We start from the raw sequence: 19851 nt of genomic DNA, 5'->3' as shown, positions 1-19851 counted from the left end.
AATTCCCTCACCCTTCTCCTTGCTCTCTGCAATGGAGCCTGCTACGACTGCAAAGGCTAGTTAGCATGCCCACTAATGAAAATCGTGCTAATCTATGATCCGATTTTGGGTTTCTGCCAATGAATCAATCAATCAATCCCACCCTTACCGAGCAATCCTAGAGAGTTAGCAGCTTATGTTCAAAAAAACTGGCTCAGATCAGACTGTTCTGACCATTCAAAGTCCTCTCCAGACAGGATTGGTTTCAGTTCTTGCCAAGTATTTTTTTATTTTATTTTTTTTAAAGTACTGCTCCTTTACAGAACAGTTTACATGGCGAGTCTCACCAGCAGCAACTGCTGCTGATTAAACTGTTCTACACAAAGTTCAGAGTAAAATTGTTAAATACTTTATTAATGGTGAAGAAAGGAATATCTCCAAGGCATTTTGGTAGGTCAGTTGTTGGTTAACTATTTTACTGAAGGTCCTGCCAATTACTAGCGAGATTTTATAATAGTCAAAAGCATAAATGCTGTATCTTTGAACCTTCTCAGAGATTTGAATGAAGAGGTGATTCTGGAAAGGTCACATTTGGCTGTTCACTTAAAAAAAAACAAAAAAAAACAAGAAATATTGGAACTTGGTTGATTCCCACTCAGCATGAAGCGCTGAACAAATACTTTTTGCATGTTCCCTCTTACAATAATACCGCCTTGATTTATGGCTTTGATTTGATCCACATACCTGATGAATGGTGCTGTGAGTAGGTATTGTGCAGACTGAGGAGGAAAGAGTGAGGAGAGTTTTACAAGATGCCAGAATACTGCATGTTTTACCCAGAGTTTTGCAGCTTCACTTCGGATAGATTCTCTGCAGATTTGGACAAGTCAGTCAAAGACTGGGAAGAGGAAGACAGCAGCCCGCTCTGCAGATAAAAGAGGGAGAAACAACTAGAATAAAAACCTGTCTCAGAGTTTGAAATGACTGACAACTGTCTATGGTGGATTTAAATTATACAATGCCTTGCTTTTGGTATATACTGTATATCATCAGTATTCCTGACAGTTTCACAGAAGAATGTAGCTGAAATAACGAACATTTAGAAAAATGTCAAAAAATATAGTTTAAGCCCCTCTACACCTGTTAATATAAAATCTTTTTTTGGTCTTGTGCTTTTCCCATATTTAGACAGTAACAAGATTAGAGTTGGTCAAAATTCAGAAAAACCTTTGGTTATGAAAAACATTACTGAAATAGGACAGCTTGGGTGTTTAAGATAATCTTAAAGAGTAATTATAGAACTCTTGCAGATATCCTATTTAGAGCAAATGTTAAATACCAACAACTGGAACCACAAAAAGCAAAATAAAGATCCTACTAGCACAATCATGTCTGTGTATTGACTGCTCATACCCTTTCCCTCGCTCTGCTACAGCTGGTAGTGTAGTGGAGGCAAAAGGGTTAAATTTTTTTCTTCAAATCATCTGTCTCATACCATCATGACATAGGAAGTTTTAATGTTTTTTTTTTTTTTTTTTTAAGTAATGTACTATAGCTTTCAGCACCTGAAAACTACTGCAATGTACAGAGGTATATGTATAAAAAAAAATTGCATAAATTCAATATTTTGTGTCAGTCATTTTAGGAGCAATAGGAATATAATTACCGTTTTGTATTAAAGCAGTCATTATGCTGTATGCCTTTGCTTTTAAATTATTGCATCAATACAGTGAAACTGTTGCCTTTTTACTCTAGGCCATTATACTCTGCAAACCTCATATCGACCCAAGCTTTGTAGCGATTCATTTTAAGCGATTTCTTTTTCCTTTCTTACAAAGTCAAACTCCTCTGTTTTGTGGAAATGAACGCTGAGAAATAAATACTTTCAAGGTTTCTTAAAAATGTACTGTTTCGTTAGATAAGGAGCTGCAAGGAGGAAGCTATATTAAATCATTTAATTCTGCTGCACCAATTCAATCCTACAACGCCTCTATATAAACAACTGAAAACCAGATACAACAAGGAGGAGCGAAAACAACTTTTGAGTCTTCTGCACCTGGGTCCTTTTATAGAAAACATCTGTGCTTTTTTATAACATGCAAAATCGGCTCCACAATAGTATGATTTTGCAATTGTGATGTTAAACAGCGATGATTAAAACAAATCACTACAAGAAAATAAGATGACAAAGCTATACTAATGACACTGTAGCTCATCACAGAGTTTATGGTGTTAATATTCACTCCAGGTTGCAGGTTTCCAGCTTTTAGTCATGGCAATAGAGCACAGAATGCTGACTTGTTTTGTAGAAATTAAGATTAGACAATGCAGATGACGCAGCAATGTTTCTGGACGTTTTGGGTACCGACTGTACCTGCTGTTTCTCTTTCAGTTGTGAAGCTTTAGCTGGGTGGTTAAACCGCAGTATGGGTCCTCCTCCTAGCTGTATAATTGCACCTAAAGGGAACCAAATAAGTAAAGCGTGAAAAGTCAGAAGAAATGATAGTGGAAAAGCAGCAGGAATCCCTCACAGCACAGACTTACGATCTTAAACCTTGTAATTCATTATAAATGCAGCTCTAAATGCTGAAATAAGCATTGCTAATATGATTTTTCTAAATTGGAGAAAAGGAGTTCCATCTCTAGTATCTATAATGCATAGAAACAGCAGGGATCCGACCCAGGGGAAGCATGGAAAGCTTTCCATGACTGATACAGTAACTTATCGTCTACACACCAAACTTTGAGAACTCGCTTGACATTTGTTGAGTTTTTCCTTGAGTGAATTCACTGCTGAAGGAAAATGAATCAGTTGTCATGAAGAACATAATCCCTCCAATGTGATTGACAGTGGCCTTGACCAGGAGGATCAGTTGTCAGAGGAAATGGTCCAAGGAAGCTCCCAAGTCTTGTAAAGCTGAAGAATTTCGGTGATATAGGGGTTTATATATCAGACCTGGATTCATACAACCGTATCCACAGATTTTCTCTAGGTCTTTTCTCTTCCTCCTCCACAGCAAATACTAATCCTGCAACTACTAATGACTTCTGACGAGTGACAAAGCACCAGAGAACAACCTGTGATAGATTCTACTTGCTGTTGGACTGAAAATTACTATCATTTGTGCAAAAAAGAAAAAAGCTTCAGATGCAGCCGTTTTTGACAGGAATACAGGATAAATTGAAAACCTTACAAAAATAACGACTACTATAGACGGGCTGTACTCTGGCTGGTTCTGTGTGCAGCTTTTATCTCTTGAAAACCAAAGAAATATGGATGAGGAGTCAGAAAGTACTTCAAGCTCCCAGCCTCAACAAACAGGGGCCGCTCCGGGGGCCAGAGTTTCAACTAGACTCTCTTCTATCCTTTGAAAGGTTAATGCTCTGGCCCACTTCAAAACCTGTTGCCCCTATCAACTCCATCTGCCAATTAAATTGAGGGCTTCAAGCTTTGTCTAGAGCTTTGTCCAGGGCCCCTCGCCCTTAAAAATGTTTAGTAAGAGAAATGGCATCTGCCCTGTGAAGAGCAGCGTTCACAATCCACTCATGCTTTAAGTGTGTTTCCATGGGGAAGCCAGCAACAAAGTGGATTTCATTTGCAGATGAGATCCAGTGATGTCATTTCACCTCACTCAAAATGGATAAAAGGGTTATTGACTTCAACAAGCCAAATAATTGTGAATCTAGGAGAGGAAATCATTATTATAGTCATGTCTTGCACCATCCTTTTCCCATATTTATGCAAGAATATCAGGAGGAAAATTAGATTTAGCTGAAATGCTTACCCTGAGTCAGCTGGCAGGGATGTGTAACCACAGAGCCGTTAACTGAACACAGTGCGCCATCCTGAGGGAAGAGAGTAACAATCCCAGCACAGTTCTCAAGCAGACAATGTTCACGGGGGAGTTCAGGTCCAGAAAGCACTAGAAGACAGTTGAGAAAACTTTGATACCCCAGCAGCAGAAGATATGACATGAAGATTTAAGTGTAGTGACTTTTCCTCACCAGTTTCCTGATAACATGAAGCTTCATTTTGAATCCAGGTTTTGCCCTCCTATGGTGAAGGGGGGGAATTAGTGGATTTTAGTGTATATTGTTTTTAGTGCCATAAGACCTAATATCCTTGAAAAGTAGAACAAATCAATGTTGGTTCTTTCAAATACAGCAATTCTGAAACTTTTCTAACAAAAGCCTATGGAGTCATGCCTCAAACAGAAAGATGCTATTGCTGCTTTTTTTTCCCCTAGGTGACCAATGTTATGTTGTGCATAGTCACTTATCAGGAAGTTTTGACTTCATGTTTGTCTATCCAATTTATAGTTTACATATTTATCCACTCCAACACAAAATTAATATGCCCATCATAAGCTACAAGCCTGAACTCAGTTTATATAAAAGAAAAATCATGTAACAATTTGAGAACATAAATTAATCCATTTACTTTCAAATAATACAGGAGGATTCCGGTTGTGAGGCAGTCTTCACTGAGGCCTATCAGATGAGGCAAGTGGCAGTCCAAGATGACCCTACTCCCCCCCTTTCTCAGAACAACACTTTCTTCCTGTGGGAACACACCAAAAGAAAAACAAATTAATTTAGGAGCCTTTAGCTGAATGATGCACAATAAAAATGCTGACAGACATTTAAAGGCAGCTAGCAGAAAACAGAATTCTTTATGACTGCTCTTGGACGCCTGAAGGCCACAAAGAATATCATGGTTCCAGCCATGTGTCACCATGAAACAGCAGAGAGGCCAACGGCAAAAGAGACAACATAAATCATTCAGATTATGATGGCGAAAGTCAAACTGTATTTTGTGTTCAGTGAGTGAGACTGACGCATTTCCACCAACTGTTCTCACACACCATGCACCATTGCCTTTATTGGTATATTGAAGTTGACTTGCTTTTAAAACTATGGTATTTTAATAACATGCAAACTACAGCAAACTTCAGATTCATTAGTTATTCAGTGAAGAGCATCATATTGAAGGTCAAAGTGAATAGAATTTATATTCTAGTAAGTGAGACGGAAAGCCAAATATATTTTAAATGATCCTACTTTCAATTTCAATGCCAAATGAGGCATGTTTACCTGTGTAGCATCAATCACCCAAAGAATTTCAAATGGTTGTACTGGTATAAAAAAAAATTACTATTAAGCCTGAAAGTATTACTCCCTCAGGTAGATTTTGTCTTTCAATTTCAACAAATGTTGGCATTTTGGTGTGGTCCAGCCAGAATCCTGACTTAAATTTGATAGAAAAATCAATACAAGGAGGCAAAGATTAGAGAGATGGCAAAGAGCTCTTCCAATTCCAAAGACTTTGGGCTCTTCACTAAAGATCAAACTACCAATGGAAACATGCAAAACAAGTATAATTATAGGAAAAGTTTGATTACTGGATTGCCAATATAGCTTAATTTCCTCATTAGGCTTTAGGAAAGGCCGGCTCACTGATATTCTAGGCATCCTGTCACATGACAACATGGATGTTAATTAATTTGGGTATGGTGAGAGATGCTACAATACTAGAATCAAAGATGGACGGAAGGCAGAATTTAAAGTACGCCAAGATTGGAGCCTTGAGGGACCTCACATGCACTGTTAGTTCAATTACATTTGTAATTGTACAAAAATATACACAAGGGGAGACTACTTCAAATCATTTACAAGTGTAAATCAAAAATAAAAAGGGAATGGATTTTTTTTTTTGCAAACGCCCATTGCTGTAAAAAAAATAAATAAAAAGCCCAGCAGAAAATTACAAGTACAACCATTAGTCATATTTATTAAAATAAAAGTTGTAATTATATTAGCTTTTTCCGGATAAATCCACTGTCGTTTGAATCTACTGTGCATTCTAGAATCTGATTTGGTATGAGTGTACATTAGTTTAACAAACACAATTTGAGACTTCATGTGGATTTAAAAGCGAGTAACAAATTTTACGCAAAATTCATAGTCTTATTTTTGGGCTTTTATTTGTACCTTCATGGCAGAAATGTATTCTAAAGCCTGTAAATTGAACATTAGACATTCAAAATGTTACAAATACAGGGTATTTGTAACATTTTACAGGGTACAAATAGTGTATTTTAAGCCTGGCGGGCAGCTAGGCTTAGCATTGCTGTTGTCCTCGGGTCAAAATGACCGAGATTTGTATGCGTTTTCCCTATACACAGAAAATGAGGACAATAGGAAGGTTAAGATTGTTTTTTCTTTTTGTGTTTGCATTTAAAACTTTATACTGGGTGTTCAGATAATCTTCCAATAACGCATAATTAAGTGATATTTTCAAATTTCCTGTCCACTTTAAACATTCAACTCAAACATGGCTGGCCACTGGATGAATGACTGCTGAGCGCCCCAACCACCGGGCTTACCAAGTTTTCTGGGGGAAGCATTTAAATATTTGAAAGTTGATAAATTTTGTAGCAAAGCAATAGTCCCATATTTGTTTGAAATCCCTTCTAAACTTTAAGATGGCGTTACATTCCCACACCAGACAGAAGTGATGGCATAGACTGATTTAATCCTCGAAAGTCTTTTCTAAAGAACTGGAAAGCCATACTTAAAATGACTGATCTGCTTAGACCATTTCACTCCCTCTAGCAATGGTTGCTGTGGAAATCTGATGGTAGTCACAAAGCATGTGGTTGAGAAAAGGCAGTATTAATTTTCAAATCATGTTTAAATACATTTGTAATAATCAAAAGACCAAATATGCTCCACACTGAAACATTTTGATGATTGCTAATTTGGAATTAAGAAAAAATGCATAACCCAGAGGTGACCTTCAGGTTCAAACAATATAAACCATGAGAGAAGTCTCCAAGCAAGTGTTTAGGCACCGATAACCTTTACACAAAAGCATGTGCTGCTGCTGTTCAATAATCGAAAGTTTTGCAATGTGCCGCTACCAGAAGTATCCCTCTGTTAAGATGATGGAGTAATGCCTCACATCAATATGGATTTTAAAGAGGCACTTCAACAGCAGAAAAATCTCATGGTGAATACAGAAAATATGCTTTGCATAAACTGATCGCCCCTGCTTTTAACCCTTCCACCAGCTCTGTTATATAGATTGGACTGTAAAGAGAGAGACATGTCCACCACTAGCACCTCATTCATTGGCAGTTGCGAGATGGGAGAAATCCTTTTTTCTAATGAAGAGGGAGAGGCATCGACCAGATCTCCCTGTACTTAATTAAAAGGGATTTTTCACCGACTTCATTAGAGGTGAGGAGCAGCCTGACAGTTTAATGCAGTATGTCACTTTCCTTTAGACCCTAGCAACAGATGAGATCTACTTATATTCATTCCCAAAAGCTATAAAAGTTTACCCAATATAGCAAACGCAGTATTATCAAAAACATGGGCAAAAAAAGTGTTTGCTTTCAGACTGAAGCAGCTGGTGAGCATACTGTAATTAAATGTGGCCTAGACCAGCAGCCAAGCTCAGGAAGTGCTTAGGCTTCCATTAAAAGCCATCATTTTGTAGTTGGCTAGAATTTTAATTAATTTCTTTTTTAACCTTTTGGAGCTGCAGCATGCATTTCAAAACTGCACTAAGCTGGCTAAATCTCCCGACTATCAACTTTGTCAAGTAGAACAATCTGCCAAGAGAACAGAAAAATACAGAATTCAGAACAATGGAAACACCTTCATGCTTAAATTGCTGTGTCACATTAAAAGGTTAATTTCCCTAAACGAATTGCATTAATATCCCAGATTGCTTGTCTTTAAAGAAGTTAAAACAGCTTCTACATAAAGGGGAGAGCAATTACGTGACCAGCTTTCAAAGTGACTCGGCCTTTTGCTTGGAGTGATTGATTATATACTTCTGTTAAAGAACTGTCACCTTGTTAACGGCCATTTCTTTTTCATGCTCCTTTTCATTAGTTTGTTACATGCAAGAGCAGAATTTTAACCAGAAACCCATTTGATAGTAAAATAGACTGTCGTCAAATTAGCCTGAAAATTAATTCCAGCCACCAGAATGCAATTAAACTTGGACTAAAATCTAGGAGCACATTTCTGGGATTATTTTGGTTGGCCCAAATCTTTCTGCTGCACGGCCAACATTATTGGCACAAATCATTTTGTGCTTGTAAATTCAGTTTAGCAAACTGCCTTTTGCAAAGCACTGAGATTTTAGCAGCTGGAGAAAAGATTACATTTCAGTTTTATACAATCTGCAAGCTGATCAGATAAAGCAAAAATTAAGATATACAGTGATGCCTTGCTATAACGCGGTTCACCTTTCGCGGTCTCGCTGCTTTGCGGATTTTTTTTGCAGTTTTTTTTCCACAGTGCATTGTGTTCTGCGTCCCGATTGGCTAAAATATATGTAATACAGATTGGCCATTCAGGAGATGGAAACTGAAACTTTGAATGCCTGCTGAAAAATAACTTTGGCCGGAGGCTCTGCCGTAGACAGCTATGAATCTCGCAAAGCAGCTTGGAGGAGACGCTTTAATGACATGACTCCAGATGACATTGTCGTGATTGATGTGCACACACACACATACACACACACCTGCTGACCTGAAAGCAGGTTTTGTTTTTTGGTTTCAATGTAGAGTATTGTATTATGCTGTATAATATTTTTATAAACTAAAGGCAACTACTTTGCGGATTTCACTTATCGCGGGTTATTTTCGGAACACGACCCCAGCGAAAAACGAGGGATCACTGTAAAGCTAACCTTTGCATGTACCTTTTGAATTACACGTGGGAATTTTGACAGCCTGTAAAACTCCAAACTGCCTAATCAAAAGATTTTAAGCAAGTTGAACATTTTTGTATCTCCCAATTAATGGGAAGATGGGTAAGCTGAGGGCAGAAGAGCTCAACATGTAGATTTCCCATCTGATCATTTTTCAAATTCTTCATTTCCTCAATATTACAGTTTCGTGTATGTTAAAGTTGTCAGTATACATGGATAGTATCAAATGAAATTCTAACAGTTTCAATAATAAAACTGTTCAATTTAAAGAATGACAGAAATGCAATGTTTTGTTGAACTTTGAGGTCCAGCAAAATTATATTTCAAGTGCTTGCAGAGCTTCATATGTTTTATAGGTAACCAATTCTCTTTGATCTAATTAAAAGAGCTGATTCAATTTTTGGCTAGACTAACTTCCCATAAGGAGGAAACACTAGTCTTTATAAAATTTGAGAATATGCAAAGGTTATAAAATGTTATAAAGACCATGATGTAAATTTGCTGACTATGTGGTTCAAACTGACAAACCAGAGCAAGGTTCTGAGCATGCACAGTTTAAGTTGTGCTGATTATAGCATGTTTTGAAAATGCAACGAACATCAGGATCAAGGAAAGGTTTTGGTTCATTTATCTCACAGAAATGGAGAATCCTCCCACACTGTGTCGCAAGGGGACCTGAAAGTATTGCTTGGAGAACTGGATGCAACTCCACTCAACATAAAACTGTCTCGGTGTAGGAATGTGTATCTCTATATTACAAATATATAAGCCTGCAGTAGAACATGATTTCACTTTATCCTGTTCCTTTTTTATTCTCCCAATCTGTTACTGCCTCTGACTTGTAAGAGGCTGCTCTGAAATCTCTCATATTAATTACTTTCTCTTCGCCACATGCCCTGTAACCAATCTTTGGAAGCTGGCACTGCATAACTTTGCATTCCAAATCTGCTTTGAATATAGAATCCAAAACCCAGTTTACAACGCTCTCGGTCAACTTTTCTTGTGCAAGTGCTCAAAAATGTTGCTTTTGCCAAGAGCATCACCTGAATTAAACACGAAATGGCTAGAGACTAGGATGCACATGTCATATGGAGAACATAAACATTGCATAAGACAAACATGCAGGCTGGACTGGAATATTTTAAAACATATCAAAGGCCATCTTTGAATTTAGACAAGAGCTCCAGGTAAAGGTATATAAAAAGCCTCAAAATTTTTTTTAATTTCAGTACAGTCCATTTTAGCTAAGAGGATACTACTTTGTGTTCTAACCTTGTAAAATGTTGCTAAATACCAAGAGAACTTTGCCTTTTTCTTTTCTTTTTTTTTTTAAACACAATCCCTAGATTGTCCAGAGTCTTGATCTCCTCACTTATGCTCTTCTCTTCAGTGCCCCTGTAAATTTTTAGCAGGATTTGCACCTCGTTTCCACTGAGAGGTATGGTATGGGTTGCAGCGGTTAGGCATGTCATCTTCTGTTTACACTGTAAAATCGGACCATACAACCAACCTCTACTGCACCATACTTGGATCTCCTTCAGTTAAACGTCCACAGGACAATGGTACAAGAAGAGTTGAGCTACCGGCACCAACCAGTTCGGGGAGGGGGAACACAAGTGACTTGCTGGTGAATTAAGTTTGTCACACTATTATGAAGTAACATTTCGGAACTCTGTCAGCCCAGAGAGACCAACTGGCAGTGGAAATGCTCTGAATACACCAGATCACAAAATGGAGAACTGAATCAACGCATGCTGCTCTGTGGACGCAAGACATGAATTAGCTTTGGAAGGAGGAGGATTCTTTTAGTGGCTAAAAGTTTGTGTTGCCTTGGACTCGAGCTTTGGATCCAATGCTGCAAAACCTAAGTCACAGGTTGTGACCTAAAATACCATGCACTCCAACGACCCCTGGACTTTTGGAAGAAAGGGGCAGAGCATCACAGATCCGCCAACATCTCGTATCCAAAATTAAGATTGGAAACGAAATGCTTTTCAATATATTCATGTTTTCACACCAAAGACATCTGGAGATCTTTTTACTAAAAAACTTGATCGAATTCTCAGACCAAAACAATTCAAATAAAAGTCCCAGTAAAGTTGGACAAACACCACATCTATTAATACACCTACTCCAGACCTGCTTTCCAAGGAATGCCATGAAACAGAGGTACTTTTACTCATGGCTAACAGTGTAAAAAAATATCAGCCAATGTCCACATAACACTTAAAAGTAGGCATTTTAATAGCACGTTTTAAGCTTGTATGCATCTCTGTAAAAGGATTCTACATCAGCAATGCCATTTATTCATTTCCTCCTTGGCAGAATGCAAATCCACCTGAAGACAAATGTCAAATCCAAAAAGTCATTCATTAAACACTTGGAGATCCTGCAACATCAGTGGGCTCACCAGTCATCAGCACAGTGGCATTTTCGCCTGGATGTTAAATTGAATCATGTATAATAAAAGATGCAGATACATGAATGAATAGATTCAAATACAACATATCTGTCGAGCTCCGAGTCAAAATGGACCAGCCTTCCCTCTGAGCAAAAAGAAACTGCAAGATCACGCAGACACATTTACAGAGCTTTAATTTATATGCAAGACATTCAGCGACCAAAGTGCCATGTGTCAATATTCAAGATCTCTTAATTAGGTGCAGTGACAGCAGCTAATGAGTCCAGGGCTGTCAAGCTACTAAAAGTCACCTGCTAATTAACCAACATCCACGTGGAGACCTGGGCACACAAAATACCCCCCCCCCAATGTGATCCTAAAAAGTAGCAGGGCCCTAAAATATGTTGCTGAACACTTTTCAAAGACAATTTCAACTTAGCTACAGGACTTTCACAATAGTTTCAAATTTGATGAAGAATTTACAGTGAAGCATGTATGATGGAAAAGTCCCTCTACATTTTTCACAGTTACTGGAACACTTTGTTCGATAAATAATTCAAGAGGCGACACCGCTGAATACAGCGAGTTCCAAAAAGTGACATTTGGCGTTAGTTCAAGAGTTGGGCACAAATTTAGCTGAAGAAAGGGGAAGTTCAGTGTAAACTCAGGGCTGGCAGCAGTGGCTCTGTTGAAACCTTGAGCTGGATGATACCATTCTGTCCCTGCCTCAAGAGAAGACATGCAGATTGCTTAAAAATCTTCATACAAGCTTCCCAAACACACAATCTCCAGCAACTGACTCAAAAAGTTTGCTTTTGGATGCCGTTTAAATCCAGATAGTTAGAAAATCAGGCTGGATGCTCAGCTGACCCCTCTATAAAAGGAAGTTATTCACAAGGCTCAGAGTGACACCAGCTGGCAGGAGCTGGTTACTACAAGCAGAAATATTAAAGCAGGAAGGGGATCCGAGGCATCATTTATGTACTTCAGATCCTTCCCGTACAGCTAAGGGGAGCAGAGTGGAGTCGTTTCCAAAACCAAAATGCATATCTTTAACTTGGCATGACAAAATAAAAAAAAATTCACCCATTTTATATGCATCCTTGTTTTCAAAAAGTTTCAACTTTCTTTAGTTAATGTCTAATTAGTCATTTTATTAATCTAGTTAGTTTGGATACAAGATATGATTCTATGCTTTATATTTATGGATATGTTACTTTTTTTTTCTGCTGTAAAAATGAGCTGCACCGTTGTATCAGCAGTCCCCTGTAGGTCTGAGGATGGCTCAAGAATGCAAAAGTATAAGAACATTCATAGTAAACACACAGAGATGCTTACACAATATTTTGTGTATGTTTTGTTTCAATAAAAAAAATAAATAGTAATGCAATTTTTCTTCTGTTCTTTATTTTGGAGCATTTCATCCTGGTCTTACTTTTGAATGCCTGTTCTTTAACATCTTTTGTAACATTTGACTTAAAGAGACCCTCTTCTGTTAAAAATTCCATCCAAATCTAATCAAGGCAAAGTCAAAATTGCACCATATATATTGCAACCAAATGGACAAATTTAAAACAAGAATTAAGTAATCTTTGCACCTCCAGAAAGCTCTTAGCACCCCTCCATGTTAAATTGAATCATGTATAATAAAAGATGCAGATACATGAATGAATAGATTCAAATACAACATATCTGTCGAGATATGATCCACTGTTTGGCAAGTGTTTTGACCTGATGGAAAAAGCAAAAATATCCTGTATGATATCTGAAAAGAAATCTTGAGTGCGTCTCTAATATTTGACTCACCTTTTCTTGATTGCATTGCAACTTCTCCCTTTGCTTTACAGAAGTAGCCCAATGCACATCAAAAACCTGCATAGTTGGAGGAAACCAAATAAAAGAATTAGCACACTTTGGCATTTTGGATGGCGTTTTGTATTCCTGACAGATTGCAGAACCTGAGCGGCTTCAGCTAGAAGTGATCGAAGCCTGATGACCTCTGCCTTCAGCTCTCTGACCACCTTGGTGCTGCCGTCTTCATTCACTGTTGGGGTGTTTATTACGTTTTTAGCCCGCCTGGCGAAGCGCAGAGTGGTTAAGGTCTCCTCATAGTTCACATCAGAGGGAGAAATGGCTGCCAAGAGAGGTCACCATGCAAGAATGATGATTAGTCAGAGTAAAGGTGGTGAATAAAGATTATTGCATTTCCAATAAAAAAAAAAGGATCCAAATAAATGCAGTGAAAATGTCTTCATAACACATACTTGCTATAATTGTAGTTCTGGTGTTTCCACCAAGACTGTCTTTCAGTAGCCATGTCAGCACAGAGTCTCTGTAAGGAATGAAGACCTGCTTCTTTTTTGTTGACTGTCCACTCACTGCAAGGTCAGCTACAAGTCACATTGAAGAAAAAAATGTACACAATAACCCAAAGGAAAGAAAAGTTTCATCTTTTGGCTCTAGAGATCAATTTTAGGAACCAAAATGTCTTTAGCAATTAATTTTTCTATTGACCAGTCTGGTCAAAGTTTTGTTATGCTTTTGGTCATTTACAATAAAAATAAAAATGCTTGCATCACTGCTTTTCAATAGTATCCATAACCTAAAACCCATCTACAATTTGTCATGCTACAACCACAAACTTCAATGTTTTTCACAGAAGATTGTGTGACAAACACCATGTAGCACCGTGTTTCTCAACCTTTTTGTGCCAGCGCCCCCCCAGGCCTTATTCAAGTCCCTCACCGCTCCCCACCAAAGAATTTTTAGGCTACTTTGCACTGACTAATTTTATTACCGTCACTATTGTAGATGTTTTGATTTTTATGCTTGTTTCTGTATTTATCGTCAAAAATAATTTCCCAGAGAACAAAAAAGTCATGGGAATAGAAATTATTTTCACAGGTGTCTGCAAAAAATGCTATGAACATTCAAGTTAAAATTGGTAGGCCTAACAGCAGCCAATCAGAGTGGAAAAAATTCTTGTTCTTTGCCATTTTCTAGTTGTTAAATCTTGCACAAAATGACCAGAGTTGTTAAATCTTGCACAAAATGACCAGAGAAAAGATGAACAACATGCCAGTTTAAACTTTGAATTATTTGCAAAACGACTGAGCTCTGCAACATTAAAACATTAAAACATGGATAGAACTGTAACTACATTAATCATAACTCTTCTTCTCTTCAGTGTTTGTCAGTTTCTGGTGGTGCAGCTCTGTGCTGCCTTCAGGAGAATGGGACATCAGAGCATTATCCATAAAACTTCACCCAGATGGCATTTATTGTGCAAACCAGAGCTTTGAGTTGAAAAACAAAAGTTCCAGGTCCTTTTAATGCCATACAAATATGAGACAGAAACATGGATTATATCTTTATATAAACCCGTCTATTGATAGATTAATAGTTTTACTGGACAGAAATTACAAAGAACAAATCTGGTTCTTAATCAAATCCTAATGAGTCAAACTGAAAGTGTCATGGAGTCATCAGCCTCATGACATTAACACCAACATGAAAAATAATATTGAAGAAATAAATATATAAAATCCAATTAAAAACAAACATAGCTAAGTGATAAGTTATTTACTGTTATGGTCTGTAAAATATTTTTATTCTCAGTATTAGATGTGGTCTCAACAAACCCATGGCACTTCAACAATATTATTTTACCTTTTATCTGGAAATAGTGTCYGTTTATTCTTGCCRTACAGTCCTCTGTATTAATTATTGCTCGAAAGGTCTTGCCATACCAGTTTATTCCTCTGTATTTACTTTAGTTTCTTAGTTTATTCTTGCATTTTGTTCTTCATTCATTTCCATTTAGTTTCATTTGATTAGTATTATCCTCTCCTGGTTTATTGCCATGTCCACTTTAGTTTCTTTCCTGTTGCTACATTTATTTTATCGTTTATTGATGCTCATCATCAGTAATTTTTACTCATCACTTGCTGCTCGATCTAATCGTCATGTGTTTCACATCATGTATTGATTTTTTCCACTGTTCAGCGTCGGATTCTCTGTTTTTATGCCATAATTCACATCTAGTTTGTCGCTCCGTTGTTTCAGAGTTTTGCGCAATGTGCGCGTCTTTTGGGTATTTTTTTTTAAGCCCCTAAGGTACAGGGCGGTCGGGAAACGTATCGATGGGGTAAAGGCAGACTGATATAAACCTTTCAAAACAACGGAAACTATTTCGGTATTCTAATTATTGAAATTTAAAAGTACTGTGTTGTTCCATCACACCCGTTTCATACCGGACCACTACAGCACCGGTGTTAACGCTATAAAATGAACGATCTCTATCGTGGTATCACCCATGGAGGGATTTCTTCATTTCTTTATTTAAATGGGTTMATTTTTCAGAGGGATACACAGTGAGGGYATCGTGATTTTAGCTGCCAGTAGCAGGAGAACGGAGCTGCGCCAAGAAGCTAAGAGAAGCTAACAAACACTGAATAGAAGAAGAGCTGCCATCAATACAGTTGCAGTCAAGCATGATTTAATGTTACACAATACAGTTTCACCAAGTTGCTCAAAGTCTAAACTGGCATCATTGTGCATATACGGTGTAAAGTTTACCTTCGACCAAACGCCCCCCAAAGGAATCCCAGCGCCCCCCATTTTGTAAAAATGTCCGCCAGCGCCCCCTGCCGTCCTCTGAACGGCCCCTGGGGGGCGGTACTGCCCACGTTAAGAACCCCTAATGTAGCACATAAATAAAATAAGTCGGACATTTTTATTCACCCCTCTTCATTCCCATACCCTTAAACTCAATTGCAGTCATCAAATCATCTGTAAATAATATGTCAGTAAAAATCCAGTTCTGTGAAGGCCAGGCAAGAGAAAGTTGTGGAGACGGTTAGAGGGTTACGTTATAAAACAATAGAACAGCAAAGAATTGCATACAATATTATTGCATTTAGTTGAAATAAAAGTGCTAAAATACTTAAGTTTGTTCAAAATGAAATAATATATTTCTAACCAGTATAATATAAAGCTAATTTATTAGTCAAGCTGAATTTACCGAGAGCCGAGATCACACTGTTCAAGGTAACCAGGGATTTGTTGGTGTTTGCACTTTCCTTCAACCTGCTGCCCACGGCCTGCATGCCATCAGCTCTCTCACTGCCAGCCAGGTCCACCAGTTGGATCTTACTGTGCCTCTCATGGGGCAACTCGCCATCAAACCATCCCTGAAAAATGAGGATCAAAGAGCATTTCATACAGCCATGCACACACTTTAAACTGAAAAATATTGCTTTAGAATTTTAGAAAAAAAAAAGTAAAGATGTAATAAGTGTTTAATAAGCAGTGATATGGGTTGAAGTATGACTTTAAACAGTTTTCAAATAAATGTTTCTAGAAATCATGGAAAGCAAGCAATTCAGCTTGCTTTCTGTGTTGCTAGCTCACATGTCACACCTGGGTAAAGATGATGGTGAAGATCGTGTGTGAACGGCTGCTGAAGTCATTCATGCCGGTGCTGGCGATGGTGCGGGTGTCATTCCCAAGCGTGATGAGGCTCTCCACATTACTCTGACTGAGCACCACATGCTTTGATAGATCTATACAGTATTAGAGAGATGAAAATTCTGAATGGCATTTGAGACACTATCAATAAGACTCAGATTAACAATTAAAATTGTGCATTACTCTCAACATAAGGTCCATCCGTAGGGTGTTCTCTCACTTTCAAGGCCCCACTTTCTGAGCCTCCACTCCTCTTCTTTAGGAGGTCCTGTACACGCTCATTGTAAATCTCCAGATAACTGGTGAGGAAAAAAAACAAAAAAAAAAACAATGCTCCTCCCACTTCACCCCCTTCTGTTATCCATGCAGCTGTGGAGCTGAGCGCTCCCAAGGACATTCCTTGATAACACCTTTATCAGACTTCTCAGGGAAGGCTGAGCAACATGGTTTCACGGCCCTGTGATGTCACCGCCTTCACTCATGTCTTTGTTTTGTCTGAATGTTGCCATTTGCCCTAATGCGTCCTTTCCTTTATTTTATTTTATTAGAAAAAGTGGGGAGTACTCACTTTTACCCCAGAAAAGGAATTAGAACAAAGTTGGAATCCAGAGACTCTAGTTTGTTAGTCACTCTTTAGCTTATATTTGAGAAACTGTAGAGTAGTCACTATTTAGATGCAGAAACTCCTATTATTGCAACCCAGAAAAGGAATTAAAACAAACATAGAATCCAGAAAAACAGAACATTTATTTTTTTATTACTTAGAAACTGTGATCATTACTTTTACAAATTTAGAGCACACTTAAAAAGTCCAGAGGATACTTATACTTATCTAGCATCCCAGAAGTCCACACTTATTTAGCAACCCAGAACAGGGATTATAATTTGGAACCCAGAAAAACTACCTTAGCAACTACTTTTTAGACTCCTATTCTTAAAAACCAGAAAAGGAATTTGACCAGAGGATACTTACTTATACTTTTCTACCAACCCCGAATAGGATTATCTAGTTTATTTACTTTGAATCAACATTAGCTTTTTCATCTTTTGGTCTTTCCTTTGGTTTGTTATTTTGTTTGCATTTCCCTTTAATTCCTGTAAAGCACTTTGTATTGATTTGCTGCTGAAAATGTGCTATATAAATAAAATTACATTTACAAGACAAAGGAAATGGTGATTCTTTGTGTACAACAGAATGAAGCAATGATCAGCAAGAAAATCTCCCACCAGATGAGTTTACATATTTTTACAAACCAGGAAAAGAAATGATTAGCTCAAGCTACACTCAAGTGTAAAATTATCACCCTCTTTTTGCTGATTTTACATCTTTTCACAGGCTAAATATTTAACCACCATCCAATGCAGCACAGGATGAATTAAACATTATAAAATTAGACCGTTTGTATTCGAGTCCACTGCAATCATTTCAGTCTAAATGGATTCTCAACACGCAGACCCCTGGAGAGTCCTTGTTCCAAACATTCTTGGCATGTTAATTGCTAAGAAGCTGTTATTCACATCCCCCCCTTTAGATCCAGTTTTAATCAGTTCATTCATATAAATAGGCCTCATCCAATAAATCGTGATCATTTAATATTTTCTGGGCTATTGTCAAGTTCCGTCATTGCTCAGTAAAAATGTCTAGTTATCGATTTTCTGCTTCCTTCAAGAAAAGGAACCATTGGGGAGTCTCTTCCCTGCACGCAAAATATTGAAGGTAGAGGTGTGCCGATCGATCAGTCACCGATCATAATCGGGCCGATTTTCGTGAAAAAGTGTATGATCGGCGATCATTGGCTCGTGTTGCCGATACCGATCACCTGCTTCTCATTTCGCAGCCTGCCTGTGCAGCTGGTCTCCTCTTTCCTTCACTCTGCGCAAACGCGCAGCAACAAATCCTAAGCGATGTGGAACTATAACGCACTGAGTGAATGGGGAAGTTTGCGTGTTGCGGCGGAAAATTGAAGCACGTCAAAATACATCAACACCACAAAGCTAATACAACATAAAAACAATGGCATACTTGACGGAGTTTGGCTACATCGAGGCTCACTGCAGTAAAAAAGACATATGGAGGATCAGATAGCAGGTAAAGCAGTGCACAGCTACAAACACTCACCCGGATTAGCATGACGGTCAGAAAGCTAAACAAATAACCCTCAAAATTATTTAAGTCTTCCAGCTGCGATGCAAGACGCTGGTTCTGCTCTTGCTGTTGAACCGCTGCTACGCGCTACAGGTAGTAATATTTCACAGACGGAGCGCCGCTTCTGCTCCACCTGGTAGTGACTCTCACACCAAACCTCTGTTTAAAGTTGCAGCATCTAACCTAAAAAAATTATTTTACATACGTATTAAAACTTTCGCTGTCCTAACATGAGACAGATAATTTTTTTTAGAGATTATCTCCTCCCTGCTCTGCATAATTACTCCGCTCAGTCAGAAACAGCCACTCAGAACTAGCAGTAATCAGCTAGCCGCCATGCTATCAGGAAGTTTTCATTCAGTAACTCTGGATTGTTTATTTTAACGGAACCTGTATTTGCCTTTGAATGTTTTGGCTCTTTGCATTATTTAGCCTCTTCAGAGCCTTCATATGTTATCAGTCTGTTAAAGATAGTATTATTGATAGCAGTACAATTTGCAGAATGCCTGTTTTGTTTAGTTCCCTTCTTGGAAAAAGTTATTAAAAACAAGTTTTTGTCTAAATTAAGGTGAATTCATGGTTCCTTTTTCCACATAATGTAACCGATAGTGTTTATGATAAAAAAATAATTATGTGATCGTATCGGTGATTGGCTCTCATGGGTGATCGGTATCGATAAGAAAAAACCAGATCGACACATCTCTAATTGAAGAATTTTAAATCCATTTTGTTCCAAGATCAGGTTGCAAATCAATTCAAGTTTGTAAACTGTTCTGGTAAGAAGTTTAAAGTTCAGGTTCATTTTTGGCTCTTTAGTTTTGCAGTGAAGTTATACAACTTAATTTAATTTTAAATAAGAATCCAGGCTTTTTCTCCATTACACACAAGGTCAATATGCATAGATAAATATTTGGTTAAAAGTCACCTCCAGCTCTTTTGTAACCATCATACGACTTATGGAACAATTCTAGCTTTCATTGCCAGAAGCTCATTTAATTTGTTTTCTACCACAGAACTTGCTTTTAGGTAAACTAGATAGTTTTGAATTGGGTCGAAGTCAACTAATTGATCACCTGCTTTAACCTTTACAGAACAAACTGCCCTTTAGGAGCAGACCGACAGAAG

The 19851-nt window shown here is 37.9% G+C and overlaps 1 protein-coding gene across 2 annotated transcripts in view; it reads right to left on the bottom strand.

Annotated features, from left to right (window-relative positions):
- Window positions 1-19851, bottom strand: part of kif16bb (kinesin family member 16Bb) — a 32564-nt gene that overhangs the window by 9459 nt on the left and 3254 nt on the right. For both annotated transcript variants that reach the window (XM_008430199.2, XM_008430198.2), the window contains 11 exons: window positions 16764-16879; window positions 16533-16675; window positions 16135-16303; window positions 13376-13501; window positions 13070-13245; window positions 12918-12983; window positions 4421-4540; window positions 3985-4033; window positions 3765-3902; window positions 2354-2436; window positions 816-904 (listed from right to left, as the gene is read on the bottom strand). In XM_008430199.2, the coding sequence (XP_008428421.1) occupies window positions 816-904; window positions 2354-2436; window positions 3765-3902; window positions 3985-4033; window positions 4421-4540; window positions 12918-12983; window positions 13070-13245; window positions 13376-13501; window positions 16135-16303; window positions 16533-16675; window positions 16764-16879 (1275 nt within the window). The remainder of the gene's footprint in view (window positions 1-815; window positions 905-2353; window positions 2437-3764; window positions 3903-3984; window positions 4034-4420; window positions 4541-12917; window positions 12984-13069; window positions 13246-13375; window positions 13502-16134; window positions 16304-16532; window positions 16676-16763; window positions 16880-19851) is intronic.

The sequence above is a fragment of the Poecilia reticulata genome, linkage group LG15 (genome assembly GCF_000633615.1).
Source record: "Poecilia reticulata strain Guanapo linkage group LG15, Guppy_female_1.0+MT, whole genome shotgun sequence".
NCBI classification, from domain to species: domain Eukaryota; kingdom Metazoa; phylum Chordata; class Actinopteri; order Cyprinodontiformes; family Poeciliidae; genus Poecilia; species Poecilia reticulata.
The sequence above is the reverse complement of the archived record's forward strand: the minus strand, read 5'-3'. Positions and strand labels throughout refer to the sequence as shown.